The 22,925-nt window shown below is 44.7% G+C and overlaps 1 protein-coding gene and 1 pseudogene across 1 annotated transcript in view; one reads left to right on the top strand and one right to left on the bottom strand.

Moving 5' to 3' along the window:
- The window catches only part of LOC118609315 (protocadherin-8-like), a 115,805-nt gene extending 96,494 nt beyond the window's left edge, over positions 1 to 19,311 (top strand). The window contains 3 exon segments of the mRNA XM_036228323.1: positions 17,602 to 18,528; positions 18,531 to 18,747; positions 18,843 to 19,311. Coding sequence (XP_036084216.1) covers positions 17,602 to 18,528; positions 18,531 to 18,747; positions 18,843 to 19,311 — 1,613 coding nt within the window.
- LOC118609723 lies at positions 6,781 to 6,900 on the bottom strand (annotated as a pseudogene).
- Positions 19,312 to 22,925: the final 3,614 nt, after the last annotated feature.

Here is a 22,925-nt window from a genome sequence, read left to right as displayed (position 1 = left end):
GTAGTAATAGCCTATATTCTCTGTGTCCTTTCTAAAATTAAAAATCTTCCTCTATGGAGAAAATTTTCTATTAAGCTAAACTTTTAAAAATAATGTTTTAGAATCAAGTAATTCATCATTCATAGCATCTTGTGGCAGATTGTGTTAGAAGTGCAAAACTGTGGAAGCTTCATGAGTTTTGGTGGAAGCGTAAAGGACAAGTGTGCCAATGCTTTGCCCACTGTGTTGAAGACAGAAACACTTTTAAAATAGGGACTAATTGAACAGGATTTAGAAAATGCCCCTTTGTCCTTCGCCTACCGGGCATCTTTTTAAGTCATCGTAGTTAGGTTTTCTGTACTTGTCAAATGAATCTGAATTGTTTCCCTTCACCTCCTGCAGAGTTAAGGGTGATGCCGCATAGGGCACTTGCCAGAAAGAGGAGCCTGACATCTCATCCTGGGTATGTCGCTATGGGAACAGAGCTGGGTACAGAGAGAGTTCTAGGGAGAGGTTGACCCATGTCCTTTGGAGTCTGGAGCCAGAGATTGATTGGGTCCTGACTTTGGCTTGGAACATCTGGGAGGCAAGAGGCTCTGTGGGAGTACCTCTGAAGTTGAGGCCAACAGGAGACACTACAGGAGGAGTGTCCTATATGTCTAGATTTTGGAAAGACAGAGGTGCAGACTTTCTCATGGGCTTGTTGGCTACTCTGTGTTAAGCAGCAAGTCCAGAGGACTCTTGAAAGGACTGTTCCTGAAAGGTTTGCTTGTGGTGGCATGGTTTCCCCAACAAAGAAGCTGAGGGAGTGTTCCCTGGGGGCATCGCTGAGGTGAGTGGTCTAGGCAGGGGGTCGGAGATTGTGTGTGTGTGTGTGTGTCTGTGTGTGTGTGTGTTAGGGCGGGTTCTTGTCCCCTAATCCTGTTCTCAGCCCCCACCCCCATCCCAATTGTTGAGGGGCCAGAAAAAATAGTTTGCCATGAGAGAGGCAAGAAACTAAGGAAGTGCTAGGTAAAAACTGGGAAAGTAAAAAAACAATCAACAACAGAAAACAACTGCACGACTGAAATGATCAGGATCTCTGTTGCACAGAATGCTGTCGATGCCCTCCTGGTATCCTTTTTACCTAATGCATCCACCAGCCGGTGGCTGTGGATGGAGCCTTCTAATAGCTCACGGCTGTTCTGTGCTGCTGAGACCTGCCCTTGGCCAAGCAGGAGCAATGTCTCCCTAAAAGCTATGAATTTCCCCTTAGCTAAACCGAAGACGTCTTGTATTTTATGAGAACAGTCAAATTTCTCCAGCTGCTGGGATTGGGTATTAAAAATGTTAAACGTATTTTGGGGAATATCTGTTCCTGGCAATAGTAAATTAAAAAAAAACAAACAAACAGACAAAAATCCAAAGAAACAAAACAACAACAACAACAACAACAAAACTAAACCAAATGTATTTTATAAAAAGTCTATTTGAAGCATTGGAGGAACATCAAATCAACTACAACTGGAGGGGCCAGGACCCCAGATGGAAAAGTATGGAGAATTAAATTTGATTTCTGGGGCTGTTTCTCCCTTCAAGGCATTTTCCAATTCCAAAGAAGCAGCAGAGAGGCTGAGAAATTGAGCAGAAATTGATGGCTAAAAGATTGAGAGCTGAATAGAGCTTTTAGTGGTCTCATGGTGACAATAACTAGAATTCAGGGCCAGCTCAAGGAAGGGGACCTCGGCAAAGCCTCCAGGAGCTTTCATTAGGCTCCTCATAGTTTATACCCAAGGAGTGAGGGTGGATCATAAGCAGACCGGCCGGCCCTTCAAAGCTGAGTCCAGATATCAACCAGCTTATTCTCCGATCAGATGAAGACAACGTTTTCCTACACCACTGGAAACAAAAGTCAATGCTTTAAAAGCCGTTTTGAAGTTGACACATGACCCAGTCTGAGATTTTCACATGCTAGCTGGAACCGGGCTTCGAAAGGAGAACGAGCAACCTCGTTCTGAGATCATAACTGCGGCAGTCAAGAAACTGGCCCAAGGAAGGGAAATAGATTCATTTCCATTCTTTTTCTGCAAGGCATCGAGAATTTTGTATTTGTGTTATGGAAAAGCCGTGTTGGGACTTTTAAATGTTTGTTTGGAGTTTGGGCATGTTAATCTGGTAGAGCCAATGCTCAACTTAGAGTAGCTTCCTGGGACGATAATGATAATAATATTAGAAACATTGAACACTGTGCCCAGGCATAGAAATGTTATTTCTATCATCCAAAAGACTGTCAAATGGCCTGAATCCTTCTCTTTTCTCATTCATGTAAAATATTACTCTTCCCTTGAAAACTCTGACAGATGTTTGGGAGTACAGTGAAGCATTTGCACCATTATTTAGCCAAGCATACTGTGCTAAGTCATTACGAACCCTGTTATCCGTTTGCTCAGAAATGAAGGAGAGGGATATATAAACAAAATGAGACATATTAGATGTTTTTGTGTTCAGAGTGAGGACAAAGGAGAAAACGTATTTTCTTATACGTGCCAACTTTTAAAAGGTTATTTCTTCTTAGGGAATATTACATTCCTAAATAATAACAATTATGTTCATAAGTTAAGAAATGGAAGATGATGCTCTATATTTCTCTTCTTATTCCTCTGATGAAGATCACAGGCTTCCAACGCCAGTAGTATTAAAGGCTTGTCATATTTGAGACCCAGAGTTATTCTACAACATTAGTTACTAGGCTCTTCCATTGCAGGTATCACAAATTAAGAGTCCTAGATTAAACACCAGAGCTAAATTTAGGGAAATAAGGAGCTCATGGATTCCTCCCACAGCTTTAACCTCCAAGGCAAACTACCAACCCATCAGCTGCCAAACGTCATTGGCTTCTATTGGAAATGCAAAATTCTTCCTTGATGTTAGGATGAAGAGCTGCGTTTGTAATATTGTGCTCATAAAACAAACTTCATTCTTTCCCAAGTAATTGGCTTCCTGCTGACAGGAGCTCTAAAGAGGCATCTCACAGGAGTTTGAATTGGTGTGTTAGTACTTTTCGCGTGTGTCTCTCTTCACGAGTTGTTTATAGTTTCCCCCCCGTTAGCATGCTTCCATTTGGTGAAGATGAATTTGGATTTTCAATGCTTTCTCGCACAGACTTATTAGTGATTTGTGGTTGCGTAGAGTTCCCGTGTCTTTCCAGCTACACAATTCACGAAATCTTGAGGTCCTGGAAATCAGAATAGCCCCGAATGGCCCCAGGTTTTTGACATTTTCCTGCTCCGTGCGCCTTTGTTTGTTTTGAAAGACTCACCTGGATTTTATAAGATGCAAAAGATAGTTCTATTTTCAGTGTCTTGCCCTTTAGCTTATTACAGAGCACAATTTGATTCTTCTTTCAGAGGACAGTTCAAACCTGCTCTAAATGATTGCTTTTGGGAGAAAACATCCCAGATCCTGAGTGCTGACAGTGAGGTGGTTCTGGAAGCATGTTTGAATAGGTAGCTAAATCGGAATAAAAACATTTTTGAGGACGACTGCCATTTTAACAAGTAATGGAGGTGCTAAAATTCTTTGGTGTCAGCGCTACCAGTGGAGTTGGGGCTTGGGGATGCTTTTGGTGAAATAATGGGCGAGGGAGAATTCAGAAACAGATTTTTGCATCTGTACTTATAATAAGAGCATGTCCTCATTCCCACTCACGCCTAAACCATAGGATGGAATCGCGACGATGAGACGTGTCCCTGTGAAACTGAGGTGTTAAAACTCAGAAACGCCAAGCATCTTCTGCCTAATCTTTATTAGTTAGCAAAGTTTACATGTCAGATCTGTGACTGGAATGCACATCTTAAATATGAAGTCCAGAAAGACAGAACTAAATCACATGAAAATTGGTTGGGAGACTGCTTAATAAAAAACACACTGGTGTAACAACTGAAGGACCCGAATTCTAAGCTTGGTTCTCCCACCTCCTTGTCATATGACCTAATTCAAACAAGTCACTTGGTCTTTTGGGGCCTCAGGTTTTACAAGTGTAACCTTAAGGGTTTGGACAAACATAATGGAACCTGCGATTCTGTGAGCTATGCCTAGGGTACTTATCATACTTGGAGTAGTGTGTTGCAGGTAACCAACATATATGGGCAGGGTTAATATTCTAAATATTTACCAGCCCTACACATAAGTATTCACCAATCAAACTGGGGGCTTGATATAAACAACCAGTTGCATTGCACCTATGTATGCTCGCTGACTATCGACTACACTTATGACAATGGGGCCCTGGCTATTTGCGTCAAATCGCCAAAGCAGAAGAGACCTTAGGAATCACCAGTCCATATCCTTGATTTTATAGGTTGTTAAGTCCTCTGTTTGAAGAAGTACATCGTGATACTGAAGGATTGCCGCAGAAAGAAATCACACACACACAAGAGAAAGATCACGCAGGGCTGACTGCTTCAGATACTAGGGGTTGATCGATGCTCGAAGATGCTGGAGCTCTGAACCAGCCTGCGGAGAGATTTCTTGTTAGCGCCCCAGGCATTTATTCATCTGAGATGCCAGGAAGGTTATACTTTAGAAGAAAGGGCCACGCCTTGTAGTAAGGCTTCCCTACACCCACCCCGTTGAAGCCTAAAAATCCAAGCGTTGCCAAGATCCTCAGAGGAGACAGATCTTGGAAACTGAGTCCGGTAAGTTATAGGGAATGAGAAACAGTGGCCTAAAATCTAGGCTGATAGGTCTAGATTTACTGATCGGTAATTAATTTGCTTGTGAAAGACATCATGAGAAAAAAAATGGTAAACCAATGTTACTCATTAACAGAGATGTAAAAATTAAAATTTTAACAAATCAAATCCAGCCATTGCTAGAAAAGAGGTAATACATATGACCACATTGGGTGGATTCTAGGGACATAAGGCTGATTTAACATTTGAAAGTTAATATATGTGACTCGCCATCACAACAAAATAAAGGAGAAAAATCATACGATAACCTCAGTAGATTCAGGAAAAAAAATTTTTTTGACAAAATTCAATGCCCATATATGATAAAACCTCCAGCAGATTAAGAATAGAAGGAAAGTTTTTTAAATTGATAAAGAGCATGTTAAACATATCTATAATAAATATCATAGTTACTGGTAAACACTGAATGCTGTTCTCCAACACTGAGAATCTGGTAGACTCTCACCACTTCTATTCGTATTGTATTGGAGGTCCTAGCCAGTGAAATAAAGCAAGAAAAAGGAGTAAAAGGTATAAAAATTAAGAAAGAAGAGATAAGATTGTTTCTATTCACAAATGACATGATAGGAAAATCGATAGAGTCTATAAAAAACAAATAAGAAACAACTAGAATTAGTGGATGAATTTAGTCATGTTTCAGGATATATCCAAGAAAAAAAAATCCACTGTATTTCTATATATTAGCATCTAACAACTATAAAATAAATATTTTTAAAAAATCTAGTATAGTATCAGAAACATAAAATACTTTTAAATAAATGCGACAAAAGATACAAAAGACTTATGTATTGAAAACAATAAACACTCCTGAGAGAAAGTTTAAAAATTCTAAATGAAGACCTATACCATGTTTATTGATTGGCAGACTCAATATTGTTAAGATGCCCATTTCCCCCAAATTGAAATATAAATTTCATGCAATCCTGATCAAAATTGCAGAAGTCATTTTTGTAGAAATTGAGAAGCTGACTCTAACATTTATACAGAAGTGCAAAGGACCTAGAATAGTCAAAATAATTTGGAAAAAGAAAAACAAAGTTGGAAGGCATATACTCCCTGGTTTCATGACCTTCTAAAATGCTATAGTAACAAGACAATATGGCATTGTCAGAACGGTAGACATATAATCAATGGAACAAAATAGAAAATTCAGAAATAGACCTACAATTCATTTTGACAATTCGTCTAGACAAAAGCAACAAATGGTATTAGACCAACTGGACAGCTATATGAAAAAAAAAACAAAACCTTGGCCCCTGGTCCATACTATACAGAGAATTAATTCAAAACAAATCACAGATCTAAATGTCAAAGCTAAAACATAGAAGATAAAGTGGAAAGAAAGAGGTGTTGTCTTAGATGGAAAAAATTTCCTAGATGGAACAGAAAAGTGCTAATCACCACATGTAAAAATGATCAATTTGAACTTTATCCAAATTAAAAACTTCTTCAAAATGCACCATTAAGAAAATGAAAAGGCCATCCTTCGGCTCAGAAAAGTACTCATGATACATGTTTCTGACAAAAAAAAATTGCAACCAGAATATACAAAAAACTCTTATAACTGAGCAACAAGAATGCGAACAACCCATTAAAAATGGGGAAAAGACAACACTTGGACAAATAAATCACACAAAGGACATACACGTCTTAATCATAAGAAAGACAATCCGTTGAAACAGGAAAAAGACTTGAACAAACACTGTGCCAAGAAAACGCAGAAATGGCCAATAAGGATATGAAAAGATGCCGTAGATCATTATTCATCGGGGAAATGCGAGCAAATTAAAACCACTGCACACACACATGAATGTGGAAATTTAGAAAGACCGTGAGTATCAAATGTCAGGAAGGATGTGGAGCCACCGAAAGTCTCACACACCGCTGACAATGTAAAACGGCACAACCGTTATGGAAAACAGTCTGTCAGTTTCTCATAAAATTTTTAAATGTTTAATTTAATTTTATTAAAAAAATTTTTTTTGGCAAGGCAACCCTTGGTTGGCCTCACAGATTGCAAAGACCTTGTCAGCTTACAATCCCTTATTTTTTTATTTTTTATTTTTTACACCTACAGCACCTGGTCTTCCTAGGTGGTCTCCCATCCAAGTACTAACCAGGCCTGGCCCTGCTTAGCTTCTCAGATCAGATGGAATTCAGGCTTATTCAGGGTGACATGGCCATAGACTAGTTTCTCAAAAAATTAAACATGCTTTATAATTATACAATTAAACTTACTATATATCTTAGCAATTCAAATTATAGGTATCTATCTCCCATTCTTTCAAAATAAAAAACATGGCCACCAAAAGATCTGTACACTAACGTTCAGAATGGCTTTATTCATAAGAGGCACAAATTGTAAACAACTCAAATGTCCACACAGGTGAATGATAAACAAAAGGTAGTATATTCACATGATAGAATAATACTCAGCAATAAAACAAACACAAGTGAAATGCGTAGAACAACATAAATGCATCTCGAAAATATTACACTGAGTGAAAGACAGGCACAAAAGAGTGTATGTTGTGTGAATCCATTTATAGAAATTTGAAAACAGGTAAAACTAACAAAAAGCGATATAGTTCAGATCAAGGGTCACCTGGAGTGGGATTGGCGGCAAAGTGCTATTGAAGGAATTTTCTGGGGAAATATTCTATACCTTGTTAGAGGTGATGATTTCACATTGTATTTGCTTGTCAAAACTCATTGATCTGTACACATAAAATGAGTGATTTTTACTGCATATGAGTGCTGTTTTAATAAAATTAATTTAAAGAACTAAGATCCTTTAATGCCCAAAATAAGAAAACCACAGTAATAGCGACAACAAAAACCTCGAGAATGTCTTCTCGAATGGTTCTTTTCATTGAAGAAAATTGATGACTTAGGTCCATCTGGTTATGGAGAATATAAAATATCATAAAATTTAAGGAGAGTGCAAGTTTCAATTCAAATACAACTATGATTAAAACTTTTCACATTAACAAATTTATAAGAGCAAGAGAGAGGCAATCAGGGTTTCATTTTCGCGTGAGAGAAAATGAACCTAAGAGAGGTCACGTAGCTGGCCTAAAGCTCAGTGAAGTAGCCGCTGGGATTCTAACTCATACTTTGGCACTAAATCCAATTCTCTTTCCACTATACTATGTCGTCTGTCCTTTTATGTATCCATTTTAAAATCTTTTCAATGACCAAAGCTAACAGAGTTCTTCCCGTTGCTAGGCCTCAAATTGTATTTCCTTTGATGTTATTAGATAGAAAAACACTTTTTCACGTGGCACTGAGGTTTTACTTCTTCAGAAATCTTCTCAATCGCTAGCTTACCTGAGAAGTGGGGATCTTTATCTTTCTTGCAGGAGGTATGGCATCTTTGAACAGTCAAATTAAATTGATTCTTATAGTAGCATTTTCTCTCCTCAACCTGCATTGCTGCTGGGAGGAGAAATTGGTACAATATTTCTGGAGAGCAATTTGGCAATAGGTATCGAAACTCTTAAAATCTGGCATATCCTTGGACTGAGAAATTACCCTTATGGGAATTTATCCTCAAGGAAACTATCAGGGATGTGTGTATGGGTGTATTCATCACAGAATTATTAACAACAGCAAAAAAAAAAAAAAAAAAAAAGGAAACAAGCTGAATATATGTCTGTGTTGGAGACTCTCGTTTTTTCTTTCATTATCATGTCCCTTCTTTGTTAGTAACAAGACCCATGGTCTGTAGATGGGCACGTGGCCAGCCAGTAACATATCGCCAGCCTCGGCTGCTCTTACAGCTGATTTGTGGCTATTGGAAGTGTTACGTGTGACTTCTGAGAAGTCTCAAACAACCACGCCTTCCTTTGACCTTTTCCATTCTGCGTACCGGATTGTGGTTGTAATGACTGCATTTGAAGCATATATTTTAGAACGTGAGGCAATACTCTAAGGATGACAAAGTAGCAAGACAGGAAGGCCTCTGGGTCCTGGCCCTGTGGGAATCTCCACGCAGGCCTTGCCCCTCATGGGAGAAAATTCATAGGAAATTTTGCATTTTCTTTCGCAGGAAAGAAAATAAACTGCAATCTGGTTTAAGCACTGTATTTGAATCTACCTGTCATAAATAACCAAACCTATTCTAATGAACACAATGTTCAACAGCAAAGAGATGGTTAAATTCCGGCATTTGCAGAGGGTATAATATCAAACAACTGTAAAATGACTTCATATAAGACTCTACTAATAAGAAAAAATTGCACGATATAGAGCGAAGAGGAAAGGACTGGGCTACTTTCAAAAGCAGGATACAGACGCTATTTGAAAATATCATTTTTGTTACATATATGTGTATATTTATGTGTCTATATGTTTTTCTATGTGCACACATATCTATGCTTTTCTCTATAGAAAGATGATCTATAATACATAGTATGTATAAATATAACATAATATATAAATATGTAATATATATAAATGTAAAAATGTTGACAGCTGTCTGAATAGTGGAAGTGCAAATTTTTTTTTTTACTATGAGGTTTTCTGTGTTTTTCACATGGGGTATGCGTTACATTGGTTATAAGGAAGGAAGAGCTGTCAAAACTGAATAATCTGTTCCCAGAGTAAAGCAAGTTTAATTGTGATTCACTAATTTTAAAGAAAAAGGCTACGGTAACAGAAAAATAAAAGAAAGAGGAAATTAAATATTGAGGAAATCTTGTCCGTTTACAGTGTGCATTTAAAAATACGCACTGCCTTTGCAAATTTTATTGTGTTGATGCATGAATGCTTATGATTACTCTTTAAAATTGTATGTGAGCCAATTATTTAGTAGATGGGTGAATGTACGTATTTTATGATTCCTACTCAAATAGGATGTGAAGCAGAGGGACATTGTAAAGATGACATCTAGCGGTTGCTGTGGTAACCGTACGAGCTACATTTCAGTCATCTTTTATGCCAGGTTCTACAGTCAGGATTGGCAGTCTGAGCTTTAACACACAGGAAGGAGGCAGAGATGGGCGGTTATTAATGCTTGCAGACTGTGTTTGTGATTTCCACTCAGTTTTCAAGAGAGTGGTGGGGCACAGTGGAGGTTTTAGAAAACAGCCCTGGAATAATTAAAAGGACCTAACGCCTGCCTTAGAATTTTCATGGCAACCTTAAAGAACTGTCACTCCGGGCAAGAATAAAAGTTCGTGTTTATTATCGAACACTTATGATGCAACAGTCTCAGTGGTCAGTGCTTTAAAACACCATTTCATTTACACCTGTTCCCTAACTTAACCCTTAAAATCGTCCTGCAAAGTAATGGTATCTTTGCTCTTTTATCAGAGAAAACAAAACTGAGACTGAGAGAGTTTAGCTGAGTTGTCCAAAGTCGTTAGGACATCGTGGTATCAGGATTCGAATCCAAGTCATCTGTCCACACTCTTAGCCACTGCCCTGTGCAGTGTCCGGGTGGTTGCCCATGATCCCTGGTCTGAGTCTGCTACAAATGTCCCCTTCCAGGGACACATTGCAGCAGCAGTGCCGGCTTATCCGACCTAGTCTTCATCAGCCACACTTGATTCAACAACAAACGTTTTGAGCATCACACGATTGCGATTTGTAAAAGTCCATTGGGCCTGTCTTATGCCATAAAAATGTACCACTAAGCTTATGGGAAAAACTATGCCACATCGTACATTTATCTGAGAGTCTAAATCTAGGGGAAAACAGAATGGCGAGAGCGGGGTAAACCTCATCAGCATTGGGAGAGACGCATCCCGGCTGAGGCCGGGAGCAAGGCGCTTCCCCAAGGAGCTGACCTTTGAATGAGCTCTCAAGCCTCGCTTCTCCAAGAGCAGCCATCACCTTGGAGCTCCTTAGAAACGCAGGATCCCAGCCCATCCTAGACCCGCTGGATCAGAATCAGCGTTTCAACAAGTTCCCCAGGTGATCTGTAGGCACGTTGAAGTAGGAAAAGTTCTGCTTTAAGGATGGTTTAGCATTTCGACAGCACACGTGGAGGCAACAGCAGGACCCAGAAAAAACAGGTGAGGGAGGGCGTAGCGTGGGGATGGTACAAGCCCCAGGAAATCTCCTATCTGGCTGAGCCGCAGCATGAACTGTAGAATGCAAGACGAGTGAGTGGTGGGGAGACGGGGCGGGGAGGGGGCTGAGTTCGTGCGGGGTCTTAAGAGCTGTATCTGGTTCTAGAGGTAGCAGGACTAACTAAAAGTTTTTGATCAGGACATGATGTGCCGATAGTTTTTATTTTATAGCCCCTTTAAATTGATAAAGTCTTTAAGCTTCGCGTAAATTAAGACCTTAACCTTTGTGCAATAGGTAATTCCTTTACGTATTTCCTTTCATCTTGACACTGCCAAACAGATCTATTATTAATAGGTATTGAGTTTATTAAAAGAGAGTGGAGTTAAATCCTGAAGGCAAACAAGAATACTTGAGAATTCCGCACTCATCACCCATTCGCTGCTAGGGATTTGATGGTGAAATTGACCTAGGAGATTTAAAAGCCCACGCAAGCTTGACCTTCAGGAATAGGTGGAGCAAGCATATGAAGTATTGTCCCACTGTATCGGTCAGGCCCTCCTTTGCTCTGTTGGTCTGAGAAGGGACCCCGAATCCCTTCCCATGGGCTCTCTTGATGAGGTTTCCTTGGGAGACAGAAGCTATTTTATAAAGCTGTCAGCTGTCCTGAGTAAGGGCAATAGATAAAGCAGCCAGCAACAAGAGAAACAGATAAGAGGTGAATTCGTGAATTGCGAGGGACCATGTCTGCCTCGGATTAAAAGGAGAAGAGGATTTTGGAAGGGCAGGTGAATCACGTTCAACTGCAGGCTGACAGTAGCATTTCGGAGACAAAGGAGTTGATGTAGACATCGATTGGTGGCTGGTTGAAAGACAAAGAGAAGTGAAGGATAAATACAGCTGGACACAGGAAGCTTCCTATCGGGGCGGTTGGGTTTATCAAGGAAGGTGAGCTAGAGGGAAAAGGGGAAAGATAAATGATTAAACTTTCTGCTCCTGTACCTTGCTCGAGCCCTGCTAATTAGGACATTCTTTGTTCCCACGAGTCGGTGACTTAATCAGTCCCTTTAAGGAAGCTTAAAGACCACCAACATAAGACATGATTGCTGGGTCCTGCCACAAGTCAGATCTTGGAAGAGTTGCGTTGTACTCAGTCAGGCTGGGTATCACTTGCTCATGATCCAACGACCTATCTGATACACGGAACCTTCCCCAACACATCGAATGACAAATACTTGCAATTAAAAACCCCATTGGGAAAATGGGAAACTACACACAGTGGCCATCGTCCATAGCACACACGCATATCCCGTTGGCCAGAAGATGCAAGGACTCTACACTGACCGAGGTGTGCACCCCGAGACTGGCCAGCTTGGCCTCCCCAGAACTCTAATCAGGAGGATGGTGTTTCTTAGCCATCGTCCTTTGTGATCACCTCTGAGCTGGGCATCAGGATACTATTCTAAGGGGTTCTACCAAGGTAACACAGCTACTTTTTATTTGGGGCTCAGGAATCACAGTCCCTCGTTTGCCAGGTAATAAATAGTCCAGTGTTTATTTGCATTTGAGCAACCCCATGATCGAAACTGGAGACAGCGCTGGAATTGACGTCCCTCACCTAGCAACAGCCCTGCAGGCTCTGCTCGTGAACTTCGCCCTCAGCGTAAACCCCGCCCTCTGGTTTTAACAGACCCATGATCCGAATCCTGAAACATGAGGACTAACGGTTTGCCAGCATCTGTACCAACACATAGGAATGCAGGTCAGCCTCGCCATTTAGTGTCAATCGTTCCCCGTGGACCTCCGCACCGTACCCCCTCTACTAGGTACACCTTTTAAAGCCCGTTACTTAGAATTCCTTTCTCAATTTTGGAACTTGTTATGACCATTTAGGGAACAAATAGAAATCCGACCACTAATTGGCTTGAACATAAGAAGCGGGACCTGCCGTTAACGCTTAGATGAAAAAGCAGACGTTGTATATACCATGCAGCACTGCCTTGATCGTTTATTTGATAAATATTGATGATACGCCAGTCATTATGCCGGATCATGGTTTAAGGGTTTGAATTAAACGCGATCCTCTTTGAGGATTTCACCGATGCGCAGGGTAGGCGATCGTCTGCATTATTTATCATAATAAAATACACATCGACAACCCTCTGCTCCCTCTGCTCAGCGCCTTCTCGCTGCTGCCGTAAAGGTGTCTAAACTCTTCTGGTTAGTAATGAGGTCTTCCTCAGCTGCGCCACCCATTAGGACCTGCCCCCACTGTCTCCTCCTTAAACCACACCCTCCGGCCGACTGTTCTGCAGAGGACTCTGTGCCTGGCCCTCTCCACGGCCTGTTCACGTCGCCCCCAGGTTCTCTCCATCCCTGGAAGTTCTGGCTGACTGCGTGATATTTACCTGTAAACTCTGAGGTCACTTCTCGTTTGCTTGCGCTTACTATAAATAACTTTCTCCACGCCCTTTGGCATCTGTGAACTTCTCTGAACGCTGATAGATTTATTACTTTTTTTTAAACGTTCAAGTGTTTTCTTTCACAGGCTGTGAGCTTTATGTTATCGCCACTACTTGATCAAAGATCTGTTGAGAAAAGGCTGGAAAGTACACGGGCTCGCAGCGGGCGTTTGCTTTTGTACGGAGTAGGCACAGAGAGCTTCGGCTAAGCGGAAGAGAGAGGAACGTAAAATAAGGCACAGGTGAACAGGTGCTTCTCAGCATTTACTCTTTTATTCTTTTCTTGCTGTGCTGTGTTCTCTGGTGGGGGTCACGCCTCCTCCCTACAAGGCGGTAAGAATGCAAAGGATGATCCTTGAGCCAATGACTCAAGGTCAAGGACCAAAGTCTATCTCAGTGGCTCGCTTGAGATTTAAGGCATCCCTGAACCAAAACGGTATAATATTTCTCATTATTCATTGATTTAATTTCCTTTGTGCAGCTATACTAATAAAACCAGCAGTTTAAAAGCTAGTCTTATGTGGTATTTTCAGATTGCATAGTTGTGATAATATATTAACATAATAATCCTGTGGGAAACTTTTTAAAAGTGAAGACTATACCACTTAAATCTTTGTCTTATGTCAAGGGGACTTTCTGAGCAGTGTCAATGCTCTATAGCGGTTCCCTGTGACTCTCTCTAGGTTAAAGCACTTAAACATCACTTGCTCTTGTGCTACAATTGTAGACAGCAATTTGGCTGACTTCAGGGCTGAATTATTTTCCCTGAAGCCATTTTATAGGGACCAAAATTTGCTGATAACTTTTCTTAAATAGGACTCGTACAGTCAAGACCTAATAATAAATTGATTATGCAAAGGAGTAATAGGAACGTGGGAATGATACTTATGAAATATTTTCTGCTGAAGGCTTTCCAACTGTATGATTTTAAAAAAGAAAAAAAAAACTATTAGGTGGATTTGTTTCCTTTCAGTCTTAATATCTTCAGTTCTTAGAACTAAATTCCTTGAAGAAAGTTACATTGTACTCAACAATCTTTTCCTCATTTGTCTCCTCAATGTTCACTGAGCAATGAAGATGGGTCTCGTTACAGTACATGGAATGATTTGTTCTAAGCGATGCAAAAACTGTCTTCGGACCAGGGAAGTATTAGCTCGAGGTCCTGTAAGAGTTGATGCTTGCTCTGATGTCAGGATACCATGATCCAGCCCATTACAATAGGAACTTTCCTGTGGCTTCATTTTTTCCCTCCAAACGCATATTACTAATTTCATGTAATAAGAAAGGGGGAATCTGCAAAGGCGTAAGCACTGTTCTGAGTGAAGGGGCCATGGCTCCCTCCTGCTTACGGTAAAAGTTATCTTAGTTCACTTACATACGAGTGCTTTAGTGTGCGAAGGGAAACACCATGTTATGTTTTCGGGACAACAGAAAATCTCTTATCGAAATGATCGGAATGCAAATCCTGATTTACAGATCTGGGTTCTTGATATTTCCGGGGGACACTAGCGTGCCTGGTGCTTTTGTTTTAGGAAGAAAAGCGAACATAGGGAATTCAGCCAAACCCTCTCCCCTCACCCCTTGTAAAACCACAGTCACCAAGAGGACCAAATTGCTGCCTTAGTCACAGGTGGGTCTTCCCTTGGCGGTGGGAGTCCCCTGCATCCGTTGTTTGCTTCTCTTTATGTTTGACTCCGGTAGAGACCAAAACTGCATTTTATGGACATATAGCTTGGCAGTACGCTGGTAAATAGGAAAACAATCAACTTAAGGCAAATTTCTGCCACAATGCGTTTAATATTGAGACGGATTTTTATCTAACAGAGGCAATGGAATGGAATACGAGAGCACCCGAGCTCAGGGCTATAAACAAAACTTCCCGATGACACATCCTTAGGGGGACAGATCACACGGTTTCTGTATTATTCAGCTTGTCACTCTACTGGCACAGAAATGATTTTTGCCTCAGAAAATGTCTCTTTCTTGAAACTCCAGCTGTCCTTCATTCATAAAGCAGCGTTTTAATAAGGTGGCTGTTTACTAGGAAACAATGCTAACGCTAATAACGAAGCATTGACAATATAGCACATTTCTTTCCGTAGATGGTGGGCTGGCTGCCAAACGGCTGGAGGGAGAGTGAGGGAGATGCAGCCAAGCATTCGAACATCATAGCTGGATGTTCCCAAACATAAGTGTCCAGATGTTTACCATTGTGGAGGTAATGTGTTTGATTGCTTGCCTTTTTCTTATTTTATCTCTTATCTTTTGATGTTCGGTAGATAGAGTCGCAGTCTTCATTTTCAGCATGCCGAGCAGTTTTTCTGATCCCGCATGGTGACAACGTTGCTGAAGACTGGCAGAGGCCAGGCCTGGCAGGGACCCCGTGTGAGGTGAATGAGGAGAAGGGGAAGGAATGAGAGTCAGACCGTGGTTAAGGGGGTCCCTCTCCTGGCCAGTGTGCATGCAAGCATGTGCCTTCTGTGAGGCAGGAGTTGAATCAGTTTTTGGTCTTCAGTTAAGGGGCACTCAGGAATTAATTAGCTGAGTGGAGGAATCAGATCCTCTTGTCTTTCCTGAGACACAGGGGCTGAATAACCAGGCACTTCCTTGAGATATCCAGTTCTAAAGAAGAAAGCAAACTGTCTTTATGCCACTGAGGATATTGGCTCAAAAAGAATCTGGTCTCGCTGAGCCGAAGTAGACTTGTTCCCTTCCTCAGACGGATGCCTCACTGGGCAAAATGAAAGATCTAAAGTAAACAAGATGAAGCACTTTCTCTTTTTGGGGCTCAGAGTACACTCTCTGCTCATGCCTCCCACTGGACTTCTCTCATACCAGACATCGGTGTTTATACTTAGAGTCATCCCCAAATGCGCCACTAAATTAAAAGCCCCGCAAATTAATTATCTCATCAAATGTGGCTCTGTTTCAGAACTGGATTCATAGATCCTGGCACGAAAATAAATGCAACTCCCTCTTAAGAGCGAAAGAAGAAATAGTCATTTACTGACACGTCCCTGCAGGAATCAATAACATTACAGATCGTGTAGGAGCCGAGAATAGCCTGGGCGTATTAATAACTCGGCCTGTTCGCTGATGGTATTCAAGATGACTGGTTAAGGAACGCTCTGCGCTGACGACTCCGCGGCATGAGGAATAATGTCATTAACACATGGGACTGTTTATCATTTAGAACACTCCTCACAGAAAGTAGAACTTAACACGGGACTATTTATCGTGCGTTAGACAGATGGTTTAATATTTCTTTAGCCTTCAGCCTATCAGGCCACCTGTGGTTTTCTTCAGCCAAGGGCTTTTTAAAAATAATTGGTCTACAGCAATTTTCTAACAGGACTGACTGCAATATATTTCCCTAAATCTTTTTCTCACCCTTAACTATCCCTTACAGTGGTTTGTGGTTGACAGACTTCCCTGACTGACACCTAAGTAATTACCGACATAAAAGGAGATAAAGGGGCTGAAATTTCATCATTAACGGTTTCTTTGCTATGGAAAAGCTATTTAGAAATGATTACTTCAGAGAACAGTTCTTCCCTGATTGGACATCGCCTCTGGAGAAGCTGTTCCCTCATCATCTTTCAATACGGGAAATGATAACCCAACATAGATGGATAACTGTGGGTGGCAAAGGATGCATATATGAATTCATTTCAAAATGGTAGAGAAGAATAGCAATTGTGCCCGACCGAGGAACGTAAGTGTGCTTAGGAATGAATAAAGAGGCTGTGGATCCTCTGCTTGTAACATCAAAGTGAGAATCAAGCCCTCTGGAAAAGCAAGCAGGACACATTTTTTTTTTTTTTTTTTTTTTTTAGTGCAAAACTTCTGTGTGGATCTTAATGACCCCGTGCACTGCCCTGGCCACTGTTCAGCTCCCCAGGCCCTTCTGTGAGTCTTTTTAACCAGAAAAACTTGACCCAGAAGCCGTGAGGCCCTGCAGCTTGGATGCTGATTTGCATATTCTTCTTTACATAACCTCCCCATAGGGTTCAGAAGAGGCAGGCTTAGGCCTGGGGCAGAGAAAAACTGATTATATAGCAGAGTTTGGTGTCCAGGTGTTTTTAATAGGGCAAGGGTCTCCTAACTGTGCACTAGGGAAGGCTCGCGAGGACCCAAGTCTGAGCGCAGAGCCTGCAGAGCCTGCGATGGGCTTTTCTCTTTGCGGAACAACGATGTCTCACTAGGGGCTCAGATTCCCCACTGACCTTTTACTTAGGCCTGGATTAGCGTCTTTGCTGCTTCTGCGGCTGCTGCTCCTGGCAGGGTCTTGCACCGAAACTGTCGTTGTCCTCACCTATGGGGAAGAAGTCCCCGGCACAGTCACTGGAGTTCTATCTGACCACCTCCCGTTCACTCTCAGCAGGAAGCGCCAAGCTAATCCCACCCGACAGAGTTAAACAGCTCGCTGCTCCCGGTGCGCGAGGGTGACGGGCAACTGACCGTCGGGGACGCGGGCCTGGACTGCGAGCGGCTGTGCGTGCTGGCCTTCGATGTGGTCAGCTTCTCGCAGGAGCAGTTCAGGCTGGTGCACGTGGAGGTAGAGGTGAGGGACGTCAACGACCACGCGCCCCGCTTCCCCCGGGCCCAGATCCCCGTGGAGGTGTCGGAGGGCGCGGCGGTGGGCACGCGCATCCCCCTGGAGGTGCCGGTGGACGAGGACGTGGGCGCCAACGGGCTGCAGAGCGTGCGCCTGGCCGAGCCGCACAGCCCCTTCCGAGTGGAGCTGCAGACGCGCGCGGACGGCGCCCAGTGCGCCGACCTGGTGCTGCTGCAGGAGCTGGACCGCGAGAGCCAGGCCGCCTACAGCCTGGAGCTGGTGGCCCAGGACGGCGGCCGCCCGCCGCGCTCCGCCACGGCCGCCCTCAGCGTACGCGTGCTGGATGCCAACGACCACAGCCCGGCCTTCCCGCAGGGCGCCGTGGCCGAGGTGGAGCTGGCGGAGGACGCGCCCGTGGGCTCGCTGCTGCTCGACCTGGACGCGGCGGACCCCGACGAGGGCCCCAACGGCGACGTGGTGTTCGCCTTCGGCGCCCGCACCCCGCCCGAGGCGCGCCGCCTCTTCCGCCTCGACCCGCGCTCGGGCCGCCTCACCCTGGCGGGCCCCGTGGACTACGAGCGCCAGGACACCTACGAACTGGACGTGCGGGCGCAGGACCGTGGCCCCGGGCCCCGCGCCGCCACCTGCAAAGTCATCGTGCGCATCCGAGACGTCAATGACAACGCGCCGGACATCGCCATCACCCCGCTGGCTGCCCTGGGCGCACCTGCTGGGGGCCGGGAGGGGGCGGATGCGACGTCGTCGAATGGCCCTGGACGCCAGCGGCCGGCGCCATCTCTTTGGTGCCAGAGGGGGTGACACATGAGGGCTTGGTGGCGCTGGTCTGCACGTCGGACAGGGACTAGGGCGCCGACGGGCAGGCGCGCTGCGCCCTCTACCGGCACGGGCACTTCCGGCGGCAGCCGGCCTACGCGGGCAGCTACCTGGTGGGGCGCTGTTTCCACCTGCATGTGGGGGGACCCCACCGCTGGGGAGCTGTGTGCGTGACAGGGCCCTGACGGCGAGGAGCTGGCCGGGCTGCAGCTGCACCCAGAACGGCCACGCGCCTTGGCTGGTGTCCTTGCCACTCTTCAGTGGCGCAGCCCTGCTGTCTCCTGTGCCCTGGGGCACGTCCCTGGGCCACCTGGTGACAGGACTGCAGGCAGGGGACTTGGAACAGGTCCCCGGCGCTGAGCTGGCTTACACCCTCCTGCGCAGCGACGGCGCCCGTGAGCTGCCCCGGCGCCCGCATCCCGCCGGCCGGCTGGCGGCGGTCGTCGCGGTGCCGGGCGTTGGGCCGCGGGCCCTGCGGTGCTCGGCCACGCTGCTCCCAGTGCGCACGGATTCGGCGCCACCTGGCGGAGAAGTGGCGCTGGTGCCACCGCCACCGCCGCCGCCGCCGCCGCCAGACCCGGGAGGGAGGGACCCGCTGGGCGGCGCGCAGCGCAGGGACCCCAGGGGCAGCCTCACCTTTCCTGGCAGTTTAGGTCAGCAGCTGCCGCCTGCCTCTGCCGGTGGCTGTCGTCACCGTCACTGTGACTTGTTTCTGCCAAGGCGAGTCTAAGGCGCGAAGGAGGAAGCTTTATGAGCACAGCCCGAGTGGCTGTCACTCCAAGAGTGGCCAGGTTGGCCCAAGTCACAGCTGGGGCTGACTCTGGGGGCTTCCACCTGAGGGTCTTCGTGAAGACACTGCCCCTTTCCATTTCCGCAGAAGCCGGGAGAGTGACGCGGCCGGGAACCCCAGTCCAGGGGCGGCGGGGTGGCCTGTGTCCCATGAGCCCGGGCAGGGTGCCCACAGCTCTCTAGTGTCCTCGTTAACAGTTAGTAGGTTTTCGTGCTGGGGGCGTTATGAAAATTCAGGGCCTGATCAGATTGGGACTTCCAATGTCTAAATCGGGGTGACTCTATTTTTTGAGAGAAAAGTATTCTCACAGATGAGGGCAGGAGGCCTAGTGGCCATGTGACTGTTAGGCCCGTGTCTGTTTCTGCTTTTGATGCCCCGGTAGCTTCCTTGTGGGTCCAGTTTGAATACCTTTGTCCGTCAAGATTTAAACGCCGTCCTCCCCAAGCCCTCCAGATGAGGGATGTGGTGCCTGCCGGGTGGGCTTCCATGTCTAAGGGTGAAATATTAACTCCTGCTTTCTCCCCTCTTTTTAAATAGGGTTCGGTCTCAGTTCCTTTTCATTCCCTGTCCCCGGTGTGGAGAGGACAAATCTATTGCAGGATTTCAGGTAATTTCAGTGTATTTATCATTATTTCTCAGCAATGTGTTTCAGGTTTTGTACATTCTTTTTTTTTTTTTTTTATGGATAACGGAGTAATTCTTTCCTTTTCACGCCCAGCACACATTCAAGTCCAGACAAATTTAGTGTGAAAGATGGTGGAAAAGGAGGCAGTGACTTGAGTGACAGCAGTTCTGATATCAGTAGAGAGAGCTTCAAGAAAACATCCTCTCGAATGATTGCAAAGCGTGAGGGTAAGTTCAAAGCCGTGACTTCGAAGCTCTTCCTCTCGAAGTCGTCATAATGCTGCACGCCTGAAAGAGTAAGAAATGGTCCCAACTGTGCGTCCGCCGAGGGGAATATGCCGGGTCCTGCTACAGCAGAGCCGACTTTTTTTCATTACTTGTTATTTAGCCGCCTCTCTGTGCTCTAGATACTTTACACTCACTGACTTACTTACTCCCCATAATAAATCCCATGAGGAGGGACATTCAGGCACAGAGCGTGTGAGTCACTTGCTCAAGCATTGGAGTTAAGATCTTCGCCCAGGAACTCCAGCTCTAGATTCCCTGCACTTAACCCCCCTGGTGAGCTGCCTCTCTCTTAGTTCAAAAAGATTAAAACACCGAAAAATCGGTGTCGGGGTTATTAATACTAAAATAGTTTTGTGCCACAAGCACTAAGGACAACTTCCCAACCACGGGGATTCCAGATGTGAAGGGCCTATGAATCGGTGAGTTTTGTATCAGGCGGGATGCTGTTTGCTGGGACCACGTGTAACTGTGTGGTTTTGTTTGCTTTGCCTCGTTTGGAGCATCTTGCACCAACACAACCACTGGCTATTCAGTCCATCTCCTGTAGGGTTCAGTAGTTTTGTTTTAGGCCAAATTCTCTGTGATGGTGTTGGTCCTGGGGCGGTAGCTCCTTTGGGGAAAGACATAGTTAATTATTAGATATTTTGTTAGTCTCCATGAAAACAGGCTCTAGATCATTAGCCCTTCAAAGGATATACATTATTGTCAAACGTGAGTCCTCGTGATTCACGTGCCTCATTGCCATGAGGGATATTTTTGCCCACTCTGCGTTTAGCTCCTTCAACTTTTGTTGTTGTCGTTTTATTAAAGGAGATAACTTTTAGAAGTGTCTGCATCCTGGTACCCTTCTTTTGAATTTTCTCTAGTTCATAAAACACCTTTCCTAAAATGAGGCACTCAGAGTTTTCAACACAGTACTACAGAACCAGCCTCTCCGGTGACCTCCAAACTCTTATATCCAGCTGTCTACCCAGCATCTCCCCTGGCTGTTTAATGGATATGCCATGTATTCAAAACTGAACTGTTGGCCTTTCTTCTCCAAACTTGTTCTTCCTTTAACATCTGTAGCTCAGTAAATGATACCTCTGTTTACGTAGTCATTAGCTCTGGCGCAAGTCCTCCAGTCATTCTTGATTTGTATCTTTGAAATCTATCGGCAAATCCTAATCGATTTACTTTGGAAATATATTCCCAACCGGTGCCCACCTCACTCACCTCACTGCTGTCCCCCCAACCTCCCACCCCAGGCGCTGTCATCTCCTGCTCCGACAACTGCAGGAGCCTCGAAACCGGCTTCTCTGCCTCCACACTTGCCTCCTTGCAGTCCGTTCTCCATACAGGGACCGGAGTGACCCTCGTACTTTAATCAGGTCATGTTTCTCAACACGCCAAAGATCTCTCGCTTAAAATGAAATCCCAAGTCCTCGTCAGGGTGTCCCGGCTACTACTGCTGTGTCACTAACTCACTAGGCCAAAATGCGGCCACTTAGGACAGCCATTGTGTTATACTCATGGGTTCTGTGGGTCAGGTCGGACAGGAGGCACACCTTGTTCCCGCTGCAGTGTCTGAGGCCTTAGCTGAGAACATGTGGTGGCTGGGGCTGGAATCTTCCGAAGGGCTATTTAGTCACATTTCTGGCACATGGACTAAGATCACTGCGAAGTCTCGGGTTGCAGACTTGTGCGTGGGAAGGGGGGATTCCTGTGCCCTCTATACGCAGCTGACTTTCTCACAGCATGGGAACCTCAGGAAAGTCACATGGAAGCTCAGGGTTGCAAACGCAAATATTCCACCGAACGAGACGGAAGTCGCATCCCCTTTTATGACCCAGCCTGAGAAATGACACAGTCATTTCCATCATATTCTGCTAGTCCAAGCAGTCTTCAGTCCACCTGGAATCAAAGGGAGGGGACAAAGACCCTACCCCTACCCAGGAAAATCATGAAAGAATTTTGGGGTGACATCCGTGAACAAGCCGCACATGGCTCATGAAGTCCTGTGTTATCTGGGCCCTGGCTGCTTCTCCCACCTGCTTTCTTACCACCCTTCCCATTGGTAATTTAGGTCCTTTTAGTGGCTTTCTTGTTGTTTTTGAAGACACCAAGCATATCTCCGTCTCAGACCTCAGCGTCTTGCCGTTCCCTCTGCCTGGTCGGCTCTTTCTTGATATATCCATCTCGTTTACTTCCTGCCTTCACTTAGGCCTTTGCTCAAATGTCCATCCTTTCAAAGAGGATGGACACCAAGCATATCTTCGTCTCAGACCTCAGGGTCTTGCCGTTCCCTCTGCCTGGTCGGCTCTTTCTTGATATATCCATCTTGTTTACTTCCTGCCTTCACTTAGGCACCAAGCATATCTTCGTCTCAGACCTCAGGGTCTTGCTGTTCCCTCTGCCTGGTCGGCTCTTTCTTGATATATCCATCTTGTTTACTTCCTGCCTTCACTTAGGCCTTTGCTCGAATGTCCATCCTTTCAAAGAGGTCGTGCATACCTCAGGTTGCCTCTCCTTCCATCACCTCCGGCCCACTTTATTTTCCTTCGTAGTTTTTAATCACCGTCTAACATTATTTTACATATTTGTCTGTTTCCTTTTCTGTGTTGAATCGCCAGCATCAAATATGTACTAAAAATTTTTACCGA

This window comes from Rousettus aegyptiacus, unplaced genomic scaffold (genome assembly GCF_014176215.1).
Source record: "Rousettus aegyptiacus isolate mRouAeg1 unplaced genomic scaffold, mRouAeg1.p scaffold_m13_p_11, whole genome shotgun sequence".
Taxonomy (NCBI): Eukaryota; Metazoa; Chordata; class Mammalia; order Chiroptera; family Pteropodidae; genus Rousettus; species Rousettus aegyptiacus.
This window is presented reverse-complemented; position numbering and strand designations above follow the sequence as displayed.